General features: G+C 49.4%; 1 protein-coding gene across 1 annotated transcript in view; it reads right to left on the reverse strand.

Annotated features, from left to right (window-relative positions):
- Positions 1-49: 49 nt before the first annotated feature.
- The window catches only part of LOC128980714 (cullin-9-like), a 30,425-nt gene continuing 12,546 nt past the window's right edge, over positions 50-17,928 (reverse strand). Inside the window, exons 28-40 of the mRNA XM_054399191.1 lie at positions 17,610-17,806; positions 17,270-17,525; positions 16,825-17,147; positions 16,381-16,521; positions 7,593-7,757; positions 7,340-7,503; positions 5,778-5,871; positions 5,482-5,556; positions 4,150-4,260; positions 2,976-3,093; positions 2,495-2,628; positions 1,981-2,072; positions 50-526 (exon numbers count right to left, since the gene is read on the reverse strand). Coding sequence (XP_054255166.1) covers positions 313-526; positions 1,981-2,072; positions 2,495-2,628; positions 2,976-3,093; positions 4,150-4,260; positions 5,482-5,556; positions 5,778-5,871; positions 7,340-7,503; positions 7,593-7,757; positions 16,381-16,521; positions 16,825-17,147; positions 17,270-17,525; positions 17,610-17,806 — 2,084 coding nt within the window. The 3' untranslated portion in view covers positions 50-312. The remainder of the gene's footprint in view (positions 527-1,980; positions 2,073-2,494; positions 2,629-2,975; positions 3,094-4,149; positions 4,261-5,481; positions 5,557-5,777; positions 5,872-7,339; positions 7,504-7,592; positions 7,758-16,380; positions 16,522-16,824; positions 17,148-17,269; positions 17,526-17,609; positions 17,807-17,928) is intronic.

Genomic DNA, 17,928 nt, shown 5'->3' on the forward strand with positions numbered 1-17,928 from the left:
AGAGTTCTTTAACAGCTGGCAAGCAGTGCTCACTTTGCAGCTGGACTGTGACCTTCTAATTCAATCAGATAGCTATCGGCAGCAGTGCAGACAAGGGAGAAAGGCAAGGAGATGTCTTCCTGAGAGGTGGCCACAGTAATGCCATCAGTCCAGAGCCAAGTTTCTGTACATTAAAGGTGAGTCACTGCACAGGTAGCCCCCAGAGGAGATGTCTCTGTCTGAGAGCTCCTCACTGTCTTTGAGGGAAGATGCCAACACAAACTGGTCAAGACAGAGCAGAGGCAGAGGTCCAGGCTGGGTGATAACCCACTTCTAGTCATAGGCATCTTCATCATCAAAGTAGGAGTCACAATCAAGGTTCTCTGACTCAGCATCAAACAGAAAGTTGTCTTCATCAAGGTCATCATCATCATCATCGTCATCATCATCATCGTAGTCTTCCTGCCACTGCAGCTCATACTCATCTTCAACCTCCTTGTCACCTTCATTTGTGTTGGGGGAGTCACACAAGATGGCACCTTTTGGCCTGTTGAGGAGGAGAGCATCAGAGCAGAGTCCTGGTTGTCAGCAGCAACCACAACCCAGACCCACATCATCACCCTTGTCCTCCCTATTTGCATCACCTCAGCAACCCCACCCAAAACCATGCCTCAGAGACACAGCAGCCAGGGGCAGCTGACTGAATGGCCTTAGCCATGCATGCAGCACAGGGCTGTGCCTGGGCCAACAAGCTGCAGCCTGCCACCAGCTCTGGTGTCGCAGCCACATTCTGAGGAGACCAGAAACTCTGCTCCCAAACATCCCCTCGTGCAACGCTCAGCGCTCCGTTCAGCTCCGAGAGACGCAGCAGCTGGCAGAGGGGACTCGCTGGTCACGCTGGGTCAGCAGACACCACCACTCCCTACAGGAATGGACCTGGTTTGGAACTCACCACCTTCCAATCATACCAACACACCTGCCAGCTCAGCACTCCAAGACAGGGATACAACAAACCATCCATTTCATCTCTCCACACAGCTTTTTGCAGCTGCCATCACCTCTTCTCACAGAATCAACCAGGCTGGAAAAGACCTTAGAGATCAAGTCCAACCTATCACCCAACACCATCCCATCAACTAAACCATGGCACTGAGTGCCTCATCCAGTCTTATTTCAAACACTTCCAGGGACAGTGACTCCACCACCAGACCATTTTAATGGCCAATCTCTCTTTCTGTGAAGAATTTCTTTCTAATATCCAGCCTAAACCTCCCCTGGTGCAGCTTGAGACTGTGTCCTCTTGTTCTGTCACTGGTTGCCTGGGAGAAGAGACCAATCCCCACCTGGCTACAACCTCCCTTCAGGTAGCTGCAGACAGCAATAAGGTCTCCCCTGAGCCTCCTCTTCTCCAGGCTGAACGCCCCCAGCTCCCTCAGCCTCTCCTCACAGGGCTGTGCTCCTGACCCCTCACCAGCTTTGTTGCCCTTCTCTAGACACATTCCAGCATCTCAACATCTTTCTTAAACTGAGGAGCCCAGAACTGGACACAGTACTCAAGGTGTGGCCTAACCAGTGCTGAGCACAGGGCAGAATGACTTCCCTGCTCCTGCTGGCCACACTATTCCTGATCCAGGCCATAATGCCATTTCCTTCTTCATTTCCTTCTCCATTTCCTTCTTCAGATAAATGTCAGACCCTTTCGTGCTCCTCTCATCTAGACACCTCCTAGGTCTCTGCCACACCACTGAGTGTGATTTTTCCACAGAAACCCAGGAGAGTCCAGGGGAGAGGAACCTCCCTAAATGGGTCTGTAAGTGACAGTTTTCTTCACCATAACTGCACACCAACAACATCACTTATGCTGTTATCTCAAACCACAGCACAGGAAGCAAATGATCAATAACTCTTCCCTATGTCAGTGAGCAAAGGAGCAAACTCAGGTCACCTCCTTTTCGTCTGCACTCACCCAGCTTTCCTTGCTGCCCTGGTAAGAAAACTCACCCTGTAAAGCCAGGGGCTGAAGCAGACACATTCGAGAGTTCCACCTTTCTCTGGCTGGAATCTGCCAAAGTCTGGAGTCCAACGTGGAAATCCTGCCAGCATGGAAAGTCAGAAGAGAGAGACAATATGCCATCTGGGATGTGGTTTGTGCTGCAAACTCTTTCCCTGCCTGCACACAGCCTTGAGAGGCTGTCCCTTCAGCTGATCAAGCTCCTTCCTAAGTTTCACAGATCCATAGAATGGTTTGGGTTGGAAGGCCCTTAAAGATTACCTAGTTCCAAACCCCTGCCATGGGCTTGGACACCTTTCACTAGACCACACTGATCAAGGCCTCATCCAACCTGGCCTTGAACACCTCCAGGAAGGGGCATCCAGAGCTTCCCTGGGCAACCTGTTCCAGTGTCTCACCACTCTCACTGGAAAGAATTTCTTCCTAACCTCCAGTCTAAATCTACCCTCCTCAAGCTTCAATCCATCACAGCAAGACAAACCCCTAACAAGCACAAAGTTTCACCTGTGTGGAGTGCCACAGAATTGCAAAGAGACGCTCCCTGATCTGGTGCACCAACTCCAGCCCAGCACTGAAGTGCTCTGCTTTCATGAGACGAAGAGAAGAGGCCAGGTCCTGGTACTTCAGCAGGGTTTCCTCTTAAATTCAAGGCCAACAAAGTCATGTTACTTTCCCACAGTTTTCAGGAGAGACCAAGTCCCCTGGCTCTGATGTTGAAGGCAGGCACAGCCATTTAGGTCTCCTGTGCACATTCTTTTAGAAAGGACATGTTGATCCCCACTGCATCAGTCTCCACCAGCAGTCAGGCTGGTTCAGTGTATTTCCCAGAAATGGTATCAAGAAGGCAAAATTAGGTTTGGAGAAGTGAGAGACAGCAGTTGGGTGCTGGTGTGTGTGCGATCACCCCACTGCAGAGCTGCCACCCTTTGAACCAGACAGCTGGTTCAAATATTGGTCTCTACTTCAGAGAGGCTGTGGAACTTACCCAGAAGGATTTGTAGAGCATTAGTGTGCAGCTCCAGGCTCTCAGTCTGCTGCTCCACAATGTCTATGCTCTCAATGTCCTGGTTATAGTAGCTGTACACACAGGAGTAGGCCAGAACCTGCAGCAGTACAGATCATGCTGTAAGCATCCTCCCTCACCTTCAGAGTGGGCAAGAAGAGAGTAGCCAAACCCTTCCAGATTTCATTACATATCAGTAGCTGAGAGAGGCCTGAGAGGCTTCTGCTCTGTGAACCATTATCATAGAATTGTTTTGGTTGGAAAAGACCTCTAAGATCAGAGTCCAACCATCAGCCCACTACCACCATGGCCATTAAACCATGTCCCAAAGTGCCATGGCCACACATTTCTTGAACACCTCCAGGGATGGTGACTCCACACCTCCCTGGGCAGCCTGCGCCAATGCCTGACCACACTTCCAGCAGTGAGGTGGGGGATGGTCTGTTCAACCAAGTAACAAATAGATAGAGCAAGAGGAAATGGCCTCCAGTTGAGCCAAGGGAATTTCAGGTTGGATATTAGGAAAAATTTCTTCACTGAAAGGGTTCTCAGGCATTGGAAAAGGCTGCCCAGGGAAGTGGTGGAGTCCTCATCCCTGGTGGCATTTCACAGCTGTGTAGATGTGATGCTGAGGAACATGATTTAGTCAAGGACTTGTCAGTGTTAGGCTAATGATTGGACTCAATGATCTTCAAGGTCTTTTCCAATCTAGGCAATTCTGTGAAACAAAGTTAATGAAGGAAAATCATAACATGAGCATCAAGAGAGATTTCTTAACAGTAACACAGCATCAGGAGAGTTTTCAAAAGGTTAAGTGTACCACCACTGGGGCATTTCAAACTGGACCAAACACAGTATATGAAAGTCCTAACCAGAGATCCTTGCACTGATTCCATGGTGTCAGCTTCAGCTAATCTCTAAATCCTATGACCTGACTATGAGGAGCACTGCAGACAGAGCCCAGCTGAGAGCGAGAGAAGGGAAAGGCAACAAAAGCTCTTACTCATGTCCTGAGGCTAAGCCTCACCCTCAAACTTTTTTCTGTCTCCCTTTGTTTGGGACAGAGAAAGGCTGTCATCTTCTCACTTTAAGAAAGGTATAGAACACACCAACAGAAGTAGGCCTAGACCTCAGCAAACCTGTTCTCCAGCCTCACCTTCCGTGCCTGCTCTAGGACCTTGCAGGCATCCAGAACAAAGGTCAAAGTTCTCATTTTGGCCATCTCACGGATGGAAGAAACTCTGTTCCTCAGATTCACGGCAAATTCCTGCAATAACCAAAACGGGGGGAAAAAAAATTAAAAGTCAAAGTCAAACTCGACAAGATTGAACAATCAGCACTTCCCACACAGAAAACTGCTAAGCATCTGGAAGTGCCACCCCAGAAGATGTGGGCAGCAGAAGAGCATTTACTGCATCCAACTATGGTATCTCTACTGTGCTATCATAGAATTGTCAGGGTTGGAAGGGACCTCAAGGATCATCCAGTTCCAACCCCCCTGCCATGGGCAGGGACACCTCACACTAGAGCAGGTTGCTCACTACCACATCCAGCCTGGCCTTAAAAATCTCCAGGGATGAGGCTTCCACCACCTCCCTGGACAACCTGTTCCAGTGCCTCACCACCCTCATGGGGAAGAACTTCTTCCTAACATCCAATCTGAATCTACCCACTTCTAGTTTTGTTCCATTCCCCCTAGTCCTATCACTACCTGACAGCCTTTCTTGTAGGACCCCTTCAGATACTGGAAGGCCACAATAAAGTCTCCTTGGAGCCTTCTCTTCTCCAGACTGAACAGCCCCAACACTTTCAATCTGTCTCCATAGCAGAGGAGCTCCAGCCCTCTGCTCATCCTCATAGCCCTTCTCTGGACACATTCCAGCACCTCCAGATCATTCCTGCAATAGGGGCTCCAGAACTGGACACAGTACTCCAGGTGGGGTCTCACCAGAGCAGAGTAGAGGAGGAGAATCACCTCCCTCGACCTGCTGGCTATGCTTCTCCTGATGCAGCCCAGGCTCTGGTTGGCTTTCTGGGCTGCAAGTGCACACTGGTGGCTCATGTTGAGCTTCTCATCCACCAGCACCCCCAAGCCCTTTTCTTCAAGGCTGCTCTCAAGCCAGTCACTGTACAGCCTCTATCAGTGCTTGGGATTACCCAGAATCAGGACCTTGCACTTAGTCTTGTTGAACCTCAGTATCTCAGCTCTACACAGATTTCAGCCTTCAATTGCCATTGCTACCACCTATGAGCATGAGAACATCCCAAGTGAGGTTTACAGTTCCCACAAGACACTTGGCAGAAGAAAGCAGGCCAAGAGCTATTATCCCTTATGTCAGAGCAAGGGTGAAATGATCAGGGACCCCCTACTTGGATCCAAAAGCTACTTCTCAGCTTCAGGTGAAGTACATCAAGGCACAACAGAAATGGCCCTGCTCAGCAGGGCTGAGGCCACAAAGTCAGCATGTGCAAAGGAAGGAGGTCTTACCCTTGCATGATGGTGAAAGGTGCATCTCTCATTGTAATCCTGAAAACGTTTCTTCTGCCAAGCTGCTTTACTCACCTGAAAGGAAGGGTAGAAATAACCTGTAGCAATCTCCTAGTACCAGCGTGGCCTGGAAATAGCTACCACACACACAGCCTTAGAAAACACTATCAATACTAGTGGCAAGTGCACAAAGCCCAGAGGAAAGGGCACAAGTGGAGATCTCCTCACCCTCTCTCTACTAGGCTGGGTACATCTGAACACAAGCAGGAACCACTGGGAGATAGCAAACCACTCACCATAGCAGAGCAGTTGTAATAATCCTTATGAGTTGGCCTCCAGGGCTTGAGGCAACGCCAACAGAAGCCATGGTTACACTTTGCACAGGTCATGCTGCATGGTAGAAGACAAATGGTCACCACTCAGTCCTAACACCAACTTGCAGACAGTTCCTCCTAGTTCTCCTCTGCATCACAGAGCTGCTGTGCTACCCAGTCACCCCCAGTCACTCCATGTTTCACTGCATCTGTTTTTCAAAGCCCTTGCTGGAAGGAGGTGATGCTTAAACCCAGTCACTGTGTTTCCAAAACTGAGCTGGGTAAACTAGTACCAACTTATCAAGCACCTGAAGGGTGAACCAAGCATTCCAGAGTGTGAAGCAAGGTTCACCTCACCCCTTCTCTCAGTAATGCACTAACTCAATAGTGTGGAAAGGCACTGCACAGCCCCAAGGCCACGTACCACATGTGGGTACCAAGCTGGGCACTAAGTGCTAGAACAGTGCAAGAAACAAACAAATGGGGAGTCCCAAGCAAGAAAAACAAATGGGGAGGGGTGCAGTCAGTAGGTCGAGAGAGATTCTCCTCCCTCTCCGCTCTGCCCTGGTGAGGCAACATCTGGAATGCTGTGTCCAGTTCTGGGCCACTCAGTTCAAGAAGGACCTCAGGGAACTGCTTGAAAGAGTCCAGCACGGAGCCACAAAAATGATTGAAGGAGCTGGGGCTATTGAGCTTGGAGAGGAGGAGACTGAGGAGGTGACCTCATCCATGGTTATAAATGTGTGAAGGGTGAGTGCCAAGAGGATGGAGCCAGGCTCTGCTCAGTGATGCCTAATGGCAGGACAAGGGGCAATGAGTGGAAGCTGAGGCATAGGAAGTTCCATGGAATCAGGAGGAAGAATTATTCCACTGTGAGAATGACAGAACACTGGAACAGGCTGCCCAGGGGAGTTGTGGAGTCTCCCTCTCTGGAGATATTCAAGACCCCCCAGATGCATTCCTGTGTGATCTGCTCTAGGTGATCCTGCTCTGGCAGGGGGGTTGGACTGGATGATCGGAGGTCCCTTCCAGCCCCTAACATTCTGTGATTCCCAAGACAAAGAAACAATTGGGTGACTCTGAAGCCCTGGCTTCAAAGCTGCAGGTTAACTGCCCTATCATGTAACAAGCTGACAGAGATCCAATTCAGCTCAAAATAAGCAGTAAAAAGAAAATGGCTTCAAGTTCTAGCAATAGGTGAGGATGAAAGAAAGAATGGTGCTGAGCTGTCCACTCCCCTAACCTCTGTAAGTCTAGGGTGGATTCTGAGAGCAGACAAGTGTACACTGCAAAAAGGTACTGCAGAATGAGTTTTGATTCTACTACAGAACCATCAGTGGATTTAACTCTGAGTGCTGGGGGACACATTACTTTTCCTTGAGACTAAAAGGATTTGAAAAAAAACACTCATTCTTCTAAAGCTACAAATGAGAGCTGCTGTAATTCTTACTTCACAGCCTAAAACCAAACCAAACCCAAGCACAATGCACCTAATTGTCTTTGCTTTTTCCTGTCTCTAGTAGCAAAGGAAAATGGATACTCACTGCAGGCACCCCTCGTTTTTCTCTATCTGAGCCTGGCAGCTTGGGCAGTGCTTTGAAATGAGCTTAGCCAGGTGTTTGCTTTGGGCTTCACTTGTCATTCCTTCATAGTACCCATCATCATCCACCCACTGAGACATGTGGCTGCAGCTGGCAGGATAATGGGCCTGAAAGAGACAACCAGTCAAGCATGGGGAAGCAGAATGGGGTGTGCCAAACCCAAGACAGTCCTATCCATCATTCACCTCAGCCTCACCTCTGGGAAATTGCAGCTGAAGCAGGATATCCAGGAGCACTTGGAACAGGCTGCTCCATAGCCAAGTCCATCCTTAAGAAGGATCTGATCACAGCCCTGAGGGTTGGTGCACCACGTTAAGTTGGAGCAACACTCAACATAACCTCTGAGGAGAGCTTTTTCATACTGCAATAAGAAGACAGAAAGATTTAAGCCATAGAAGCTGCATGGTTAGGCCTTGTAGCTGAGGTCTGGTGCCTCTGGGTTCTACACCTGACTGAAGAACTGCTCATAACAAAACAGCACTAAGGCAGTCTACTTCTTGCATTCCCTTCGTGTGAATTCCCCACCCCTAACATCCAACCTGGAAGCTGTTTCCTATGAACACAGACTGAGGTTGGAAGGCACTTCTGGAGAGAAAAAAAAAATATTCCAAACCCTCCAGCTCAAAGCTGGCTCCTTAATCCCATTTGTTTATTTACACGTTGATAAAATTCATCCCTGAGCCTTCGCCAAGGTCAACAAACACACCTCTCTCAGCTTCTCCTGGAGAGAAACCTAAATCATCTTTACAGGCTTGTGCTGCATTCTCCCCAGTATGTCCATGTCTTTCTTGTACTGGTGAGCCCAGAAATAGAAATAGCACTCCAGATGTGGTCTCAGCAGCACTGTGTTAGAAGGGAAAGGATCGACTTCCTCAACCCACTGTCAGTGCTCTTCCTCATCTCATCAGCACTGTGTTAGAAGGGAAAGGATCGACTTCCTCAACCCACTGTCAGTGCTCTTCCTCATCTCATCAGCAATGGGTTAGAAGGGAAAGGATCGACTTCCTCAACCCACTGTCAGTGCTCTTCCTCATCTCATCAGCACTGGGTTAGAAGGGAAAGGATCGACTTCCTCAACGCACTGTCAGTGCTCTTCCTCATCTCATCAGCAATGGGTTAGAAGGGAAAGGATCGACTTCCTCAACCCACTGTCAGTGCTCTTCCTCATCTCATCAGCACTGGGTTAGAAGGGAAAGGATCGACTTCCTCAACCCACTGTCAGTGCTCTTCCTCATCTCATCAGCAATGGGTTAGAAGGGAAAGGATCGACTTCCTCAACCCACTGTCAGTGCTCTTCCTCATCTCATCAGCAATGGGTTAGAAGGGAAAGGATCGACTTCCTCAACCCACTGTCAGTGCTCTTCCTCATCTCATCAGCAATGGTTAGAAGGGAAAGGATCGACTTCCTCAACCCACTGTCAGTGCTCTTCCTCATCTCATCAGCAATGCTTAGAAGGGAAAGGATCGACTTCCTCAACCCACTGTCAGTGCTCTTCCTCATCCCATCAGCAATGGGTTAGAAGGGAAAGGATCGACTTCCTCAACCCACTGTCAGTGCTCTTCCTCATCTCATCAGCAATGGGTTAGAAGGGAAAGGATCGACTTCCTCAACCCACTGTCAGTGCTCTTCCTCATCTCATCAGCAATGGGTTAGAAGGGAAAGGATCGACTTCCTCAACCCACTGTCAGTGCTCTTCCTCATCTCATCAGCAATGGGTTAGAAGGGAAAGGATCGACTTCCTCAACCCACTGTCAGTGCTCTTCCTCATCTCATCAGCAATGGGTTAGAAGGGAAAGGATCGACTTCCTCAACCCACTGTCAGTGCTCTTCCTCATCTCATCAGCAATGGGTTAGAAGGGAAAGGATCGACTTCCTCAACCCACTGTCAGTGCTCTTCCTCATCTCATCAGCAATGGGTTAGAAGGGAAAGGATCGACTTCCTCAACCCACTGTCAGTGCTCTTCCTCATCTCATCAGCAATGGGTTAGAAGGGAAAGGATCGACTTCCTCAACCCACTGTCAGTGCTCTTCCTCATCTCATCAGCAATGGGTTAGAAGGGAAAGGATCGACTTCCTCAACCCACTGTCAGTGCTCTTCCTCATCTCATCAGCAATGGGTTAGAAGGGAAAGGATCGACTTCCTCAACCCACTGTCAGTGCTCTTCCTCATCTCATCAGCAATGGGTTAGAAGGGAAAGGATCGACTTCCTCAACCCACTGTCAGTGCTCTTCCTCATCTCATCAGCAATGGGTTAGAAGGGAAAGGATCGACTTCCTCAACCCACTGTCAGTGCTCTTCCTCATCTCATCAGCAATGGGTTAGAAGGGAAAGGATCGACTTCCTCAACCCACTGTCAGTGCTCTTCCTCATCTCATCAGCAATGGGTTAGAAGGGAAAGGATCGACTTCCTCAACCCACTGTCAGTGCTCTTCCTCATCTCATCAGCAATGGGTTAGAAGGGAAAGGATCGACTTCCTCAACCCACTGTCAGTGCTCTTCCTCATCTCATCAGCAATGGGTTAGAAGGGAAAGGATCGACTTCCTCAACCCACTGTCAGTGCTCTTCCTCATCTCATCAGCAATGGGTTAGAAGGGAAAGGATCGACTTCCTCAACCCACTGTCAGTGCTCTTCCTCATCTCATCAGCAATGGGTTAGAAGGGAAAGGATCGACTTCCTCAACCCACTGTCAGTGCTCTTCCTCATCTCATCAGCAATGGGTTAGAAGGGAAAGGATCGACTTCCTCAACCCACTGTCAGTGCTCTTCCTCATCTCATCAGCAATGGGTTAGAAGGGAAAGGATCGACTTCCTCAACCCACTGTCAGTGCTCTTCCTCATCTCATCAGCAATGGGTTAGAAGGGAAAGGATCGACTTCCTCAACCCACTGTCAGTGCTCTTCCTCATCTCATCAGCAATGGGTTAGAAGGGAAAGGATCGACTTCCTCAACCCACTGTCAGTGCTCTTCCTCATCTCATCAGCAATGGGTTAGAAGGGAAAGGATCGACTTCCTCAACCCACTGTCAGTGCTCTTCCTCATCTCATCAGCAATGGGTTAGAAGGGAAAGGATCGACTTCCTCAACCCACTGTCAGTGCTCTTCCTCATCTCATCAGCAATGGGTTAGAAGGGAAAGGATCGACTTCCTCAACCCACTGTCAGTGCTCTTCCTCATCTCATCAGCAATGGGTTAGAAGGGAAAGGATCGACTTCCTCAACCCACTGTCAGTGCTCTTCCTCATCTCATCAGCAATGGGTTAGAAGGGAAAGGATCGACTTCCTCAACCCACTGTCAGTGCTCTTCCTCATCTCATCAGCAATGGGTTAGAAGGGAAAGGATCGACTTCCTCAACCCACTGTCAGTGCTCTTCCTCATCTCATCAGCAATGGGTTAGAAGGGAAAGGATCGACTTCCTCAACCCACTGTCAGTGCTCTTCCTCATCTCATCAGCAATGGGTTAGAAGGGAAAGGATCGACTTCCTCAACCCACTGTCAGTGCTCTTCCTCATCTCATCAGCAATGGGTTAGAAGGGAAAGGATCGACTTCCTCAACCCACTGTCAGTGCTCTTCCTCATCTCATCAGCAATGGGTTAGAAGGGAAAGGATCGACTTCCTCAACCCACTGTCAGTGCTCTTCCTCATCTCATCAGCAATGGGTTAGAAGGGAAAGGATCGACTTCCTCAACCCACTGTCAGTGCTCTTCCTCATCTCATCAGCAATGGGTTAGAAGGGAAAGGATCGACTTCCTCAACCCACTGTCAGTGCTCTTCCTCATCTCATCAGCAATGGGTTAGAAGGGAAAGGATCGACTTCCTCAACCCACTGTCAGTGCTCTTCCTCATCTCATCAGCAATGGGTTAGAAGGGAAAGGATCGACTTCCTCAACCCACTGTCAGTGCTCTTCCTCATCTCATCAGCAATGGGTTAGAAGGGAAAGGATCGACTTCCTCAACCCACTGTCAGTGCTCTTCCTCATCTCATCAGCAATGGGTTAGAAGGGAAAGGATCGACTTCCTCAACCCACTGTCAGTGCTCTTCCTCATCTCATCAGCAATGGGTTAGAAGGGAAAGGATCGACTTCCTCAACCCACTGTCAGTGCTCTTCCTCATCTCATCAGCAATGGGTTAGAAGGGAAAGGATCGACTTCCTCAACCCACTGTCAGTGCTCTTCCTCATCTCATCAGCAATGGGTTAGAAGGGAAAGGATCGACTTCCTCAACCCACTGTCAGTGCTCTTCCTCATCTCATCAGCAATGGGTTAGAAGGGAAAGGATCGACTTCCTCAACCCACTGTCAGTGCTCTTCCTCATCTCATCAGCAATGGGTTAGAAGGGAAAGGATCGACTTCCTCAACCCACTGTCAGTGCTCTTCCTCATCTCATCAGCAATGGGTTAGAAGGGAAAGGATCGACTTCCTCAACCCACTGTCAGTGCTCTTCCTCATCTCATCAGCAATGGGTTAGAAGGGAAAGGATCGACTTCCTCAACCCACTGTCAGTGCTCTTCCTCATCTCATCAGCAATGGGTTAGAAGGGAAAGGATCGACTTCCTCAACCCACTGTCAGTGCTCTTCCTCATCTCATCAGCAATGCTTAGAAGGGAAAGGATCGACTTCCTCAACCCACTGTCAGTGCTCTTCCTCATCTCATCAGCAATGGGTTAGAAGGGAAAGGATCGACTTCCTCAACCCACTGTCAGTGCTCTTCCTCATCTCATCAGCAATGGGTTAGAAGGGAAAGGATCGACTTCCTCAACCCACTGTCAGTGCTCTTCCTCATCTCATCAGCAATGGGTTAGAAGGGAAAGGATCGACTTCCTCAACCCACTGTCAGTGCTCTTCCTCATCTCATCAGCAATGGGTTAGAAGGGAAAGGATCGACTTCCTCAACCCACTGTCAGTGCTCTTCCTCATCTCATCAGCAATGGGTTAGAAGGGAAAGGATCGACTTCCTCAACCCACTGTCAGTGCTCTTCCTCATCTCATCAGCAATGGGTTAGAAGGGAAAGGATCGACTTCCTCAACCCACTGTCAGTGCTCTTCCTCATCTCATCAGCAATGGGTTAGAAGGGAAAGGATCGACTTCCTCAACCCACTGTCAGTGCTCTTCCTCATCTCATCAGCAATGGGTTAGAAGGGAAAGGATCGACTTCCTCAACCCACTGTCAGTGCTCTTCCTCATCTCATCAGCAATGGGTTAGAAGGGAAAGGATCGACTTCCTCAACCCACTGTCAGTGCTCTTCCTCATCTCATCAGCAATGGGTTAGAAGGGAAAGGATCGACTTCCTCAACCCACTGTCAGTGCTCTTCCTCATCTCATCAGCAATGGGTTAGAAGGGAAAGGATCGACTTCCTCAACCCACTGTCAGTGCTCTTCCTCATCTCATCAGCAATGGGTTAGAAGGGAAAGGATCGACTTCCTCAACCCACTGTCAGTGCTCTTCCTCATCTCATCAGCAATGGGTTAGAAGGGAAAGGATCGACTTCCTCAACCCACTGTCAGTGCTCTTCCTCATCTCATCAGCAATGGGTTAGAAGGGAAAGGATCGACTTCCTCAACCCACTGTCAGTGCTCTTCCTCATCTCATCAGCAATGGGTTAGAAGGGAAAGGATCGACTTCCTCAACCCACTGTCAGTGCTCTTCCTCATCTCATCAGCAATGGGTTAGAAGGGAAAGGATCGACTTCCTCAACCCACTGTCAGTGCTCTTCCTCATCTCATCAGCAATGGGTTAGAAGGGAAAGGATCGACTTCCTCAACCCACTGTCAGTGCTCTTCCTCATCTCATCAGCAATGGGTTAGAAGGGAAAGGATCGACTTCCTCAACCCACTGTCAGTGCTCTTCCTCATCTCATCAGCAATGGGTTAGAAGGGAAAGGATCGACTTCCTCAACCCACTGTCAGTGCTCTTCCTCATCTCATCAGCAATGCTTAGAAGGGAAAGGATCGACTTCCTCAACCCACTGTCAGTGCTCTTCCTCATCTCATCAGCAATGGGTTAGAAGGGAAAGGATCGACTTCCTCAACCCACTGTCAGTGCTCTTCCTCATCTCATCAGCAATGGCTTAGAAGGGAAAGGATCGACTTCCTCAACCCACTGTCAGTGCTCTTCCTCATCTCATCAGCAATGGGTTAGAAGGGAAAGGATCGACTTCCTCAACCCACTGTCAGTGCTCTTCCTCATCTCATCAGCAATGGGTTAGAAGGGAAAGGATCGACTTCCTCAACCCACTGTCAGTGCTCTTCCTCATCTCATCAGCAATGGTTAGAAGGGAAAGGATCGACTTCCTCAACCCACTGTCAGTGCTCTTCCTCATCTCATCAGCAATGGTTAGAAGGGAAAGGATCGACTTCCTCAACCCACTGTCAGTGCTCTTCCTCATCTCATCAGCAATGGGTTAGAAGGGAAAGGATCGACTTCCTCAACCCACTGTCAGTGCTCTTCCTCATCCCATCAGCAATGGTTAGAAGGGAAAGGATCGACTTCCTCAACCCACTGTCAGTGCTCTTCCTCATCTCATCAGCAATGGTTAGAAGGGAAAGGATCGACTTCCTCAACCCACTGTCAGTGCTCTTCCTCATCTCATCAGCAATGGGTTAGAAGGGAAAGGATCGACTTCCTCAACTCATTGTCACTGCTCTTCCTCATCTCATCAGCAATGCTTAGAAGGGAAAGGATCGACTTCCTCAACCCACTGTCAGTGCTCTTCCTCATTTCATCAGCAATGCTTAGAAGGGAAAGGATCGACTTCCTCAACCCACTGTCAGTGCTCTTCCTCATTTCATCAGCAATGCTTAGAAGGGAAAGGATTGACTTCCTCAACCCATTGTCACTGCTCTTCCTAAGACAACCTAAGAGGCTAGTGGACCACAAGGGCACACTGCTGGCTTGTGTTCAACATGTTGCCTACTATGATTTTTCTTTTTCTTTTCTCTGCAGGGCTGTTTTCCAAATGGTGGGCCCCCAGCACATACTGTTGCATTAGGTTATTCCACCCCAGAAGCAGGACTAGGTATTTCACTTTGTTGAATTTCAATTCTATTCTTGTTTGCTAAGTTCTCTAACCTCTTGATGCCCCTCTGAACACCACAACCATCTGGACCATCAAACAGTCCTCCCAGCTGTTTATCATCTACAAATTTGCTGAGGGTGCCACCATCCAGGTCATCAATGAAGACAGCAAACAACACTAATCTTTGTATCAAACTCTGTGTTACATTACTAGTGACTGGCCTCCTGCTGAGCTTTCTGCCATTGCGCTTAGCAGGCCAGCTTGCTGTCCACTCATCCAGCTTCTACATCACTTTCTTTTTTCCTACAAGGATGCTCTGGATGATGGGGTAGAAAGCCTTACTAAAACTGAAACAACAACTTCTCTTATCCACTAAGACAATCATCTTCCCATTGAAAAGCACAAAATCATAGAATGGTCAGGGTTGGAAGGGACCTCCAAAGGTCATCTAGTCCAACTGCCTCTGCAGTCAGCAGGGACATCCTCAACCAGATCAGGCTGCCCAGAGCCCTATTGAGCCTCACCTTGAATATCTCCAGGGATGGGACCTCAACTACCTTCCTGGGCAACCTGTTCCAGTGTTCCACTACCCTCATGGTACATAATTTGTTCCTAACATGCAACCTAAATCTGCTCTAGTTTGAAGCCATTGTCCCTTGTCCTATCACTGCAGGCTTTTGTAAACAGTCTCCCTCCATTCTTCTTGTAGGCCCCCTTCATAAGCTCCTTAAACTGATTTCAGGTTCCTCAGCAGACTTTTGCTTGATGTGCAAAGGAGACTCACGTTGCTCACATGATGTGCAAAGGAGACTCACGTTGCTCACATGATGTGCAAAGGAGACTCACGTTGCTCACATGATGTGCAAAGGAGACTCACGTTGCTCACAGCCTCTAGGCATTACTGCAGGGGTTATGACAAATTGGTATCAATAAGGGACTGCCCAGGGATGCAACCATCCTGCACATAGTAGCTTAGTTTGCTATCCTACAGTGCAAGGAGTGCAAACGTGCACAAAGCTAGAGGAAATTCTGTAGTCTTCACAGCACTCCTGCATAGACTTCTGCATACCTGGAGAGCTGCTCTAAAGCCACCAGGCACAGAAGGGACAATTCAGGTCACAAGTACTACAGAGATAAGGTACAAGCCCCGAGCACCCAAGGGCTCAGACAGGGCTCTCATTCATTTTTCTCTCTCTTGGTTAGGATGTCAGCTTATGTCATGGCAAAATGCCTGGGGGAGGCAAAGTCTCAACAAAGCCACTTCACGCTTCTCACAGTCAATATCTGTGTCTGTTGTCATCCTGTTGACAGGTGATGTGGTAATTTCTGCCCAGACAGCAGGACCCAGAGAGATACACAGGTACTCGAGTCAGCAGACAGTGCCAAATAACAGGCTCCAGAGGGACTGAATTTTAGCAGGTGTGATGTCTGGGCTTTTGCTCCATCCTGTCTTCTTGGTGAGGAACAGACAGAGATACAAATGCAGAAGCAGATCTGTAATTCCTACTGGAACCATAAAGAGAGCACTACTCTCAGGAAGCCTAAAAGGAGAGGGAATGAGTATCCAGTGAAGGTCTGGCAACCACAGTGATCAACAGATCTTGGAGGAACCTTTGCACATGCTGGAGTTAATCCAGGTATTGAGCCTAAAAGGATCCCTTGGGGCACAATGCAAGACCACCTCTAAAGAACAGACTTTCAAGGAACTTGAAGGGTACAAGGTTGAGAGAAAATCTTTCAGAACATTGACAGGAGCTTCAGAGGTCCCTTCCAACCCCTACAATTCTGTGATTCCATGACTCTACTAGCATGATGAGAGATGACAACACTGGGCAGAGATCTGGTTTGCCTCAATTCCCACACACTCAGCCTCACTAATAGGAAGGGGAAAAGCACCAAGATGTTCATCTGCTGACCAAAACAAAACTGAACTTCGAACACTCAGTAACCACCTCTACTACTTCACCTTGGCTATGATCTCCTCAGAAGAAACAATGGAATAGATGAAGGCTGCAGTTGGCTGTGCATGGCACTCAGATATGGGACAGGTGCAGCTGACAACCATGTTCTGTTCAATGCGAGTGGTGAGATACTCATTCCAACAGGGCTGTGAAGGCAGAAGAGCAGAGAGACATCAGAGCTCAGCAGGAGCTGCACCACCTGGATCGTGTGACCCTGGAAGCCCACCCACCAGAGGCTGCAGGGAATCACCACCAACTGTGGATAATTCCTCAAAAGCATACAAGTGGCAACAAATTAATCAAGAGCTGGTGGATCACGAGGAAGGTGAGGAAGTAGTATGCATTAGCTCTGTGAAAACCACTTGGTAACAGCTTCAAAGAATAACTACTCCAACCAGGCAGCAGCGATTCCCTACCAAGTTAAGGAGCTAAAGACCAAAGACCTTCACCTTGCAGCAGTAGTGCATGCAGCAGAGGGTTGGTGGCTTCTCAGTGGGACACAGCTGGTTCACACAGACTGGACAGTGGGTTCCTGGGCTTGGAGGGGGTTGGGAATCCAACACTTGCAGCCCCGAGGAGATGAGCAGAGTCTCAGAGTTCTCAACATAGAACTGGATCAGGAAATCCACATTCCACCTGCAGTGCATGAGGAGGTGCCAAGCAACATCACTCGAGATACTGAGAGTATCCTGGACCTGCTGTACTGTCTGGTTCATGAGCAGCTTAGCCTCCTCGGGACTAAGTGTCTGCCCCATTGGCACCTGCAGTGTTGCTAGAAGAAACTCCTCCAACCTGCTTACGCCAGGGTTCAACCTGGCAAGGAGAAACATGTCAAGTCCACATGGGGTGGAGATGCACAGCCCTCCACAACTGCTGACATGCATCCCTACCAGCACGGGGAGCCTATGCTGTCCTCTTCTGGAGATGCCTCTGGCGGCCCACTCTGGAAAACCATCTGTGCCTGGCCCCCAGAAGGGGCTGTGGGTTCAGCAGAGATGTATTCCAAGACGTGAGGCCTCTCCTCCTGGCGCCGGATGTAACCCTGGTTCAGCAGGTGCAGGATACAGGACAGCACATCCACACTGTGGCAGCAGAAGCTCAGGAACTGCAGCCCGGGCCCCAGCTCCCCCTTCTGACAGGCATCGGTCACCTACAGCAGCCAAGGAGCCCCACGCTGCAGTGCAGTGCAGTGCAGCTCTCAGCAGCCCCTCTCTGCCCCTCAAGCCCTCCATACCCTGAACACCAGGTTGTCAATGTGGAGCTGCTTCTCCACCTTGAGGATGCGAATGATGAGGCAGCAGAGGACGTTCCTCTTCCTTTCCAGGACGCTGCTATCAGCCCTCTCTGACCTCAGGTACCTCTGCTGGGGCAGCAGCCTCAGGCGGGGGCCAGAGGCATGGGCCAGGGCCTCTGGGTTCAGCCGCAGCACACCTGGAGCTAGCACCCAGCCCAGGCTCAGCCCAGCCCTGAGCTGGACCCTGAAGGAGCCCCAGGACTCCTGTGGCTCTTGGATCCACCCCTGGGCCTCCCAACTGCTGCCTTCACAGGTGGCA

Source organism: Indicator indicator, chromosome 2 (genome assembly GCF_027791375.1).
Source record: "Indicator indicator isolate 239-I01 chromosome 2, UM_Iind_1.1, whole genome shotgun sequence".
Taxonomy (NCBI): domain Eukaryota; kingdom Metazoa; phylum Chordata; class Aves; order Piciformes; family Indicatoridae; genus Indicator; species Indicator indicator.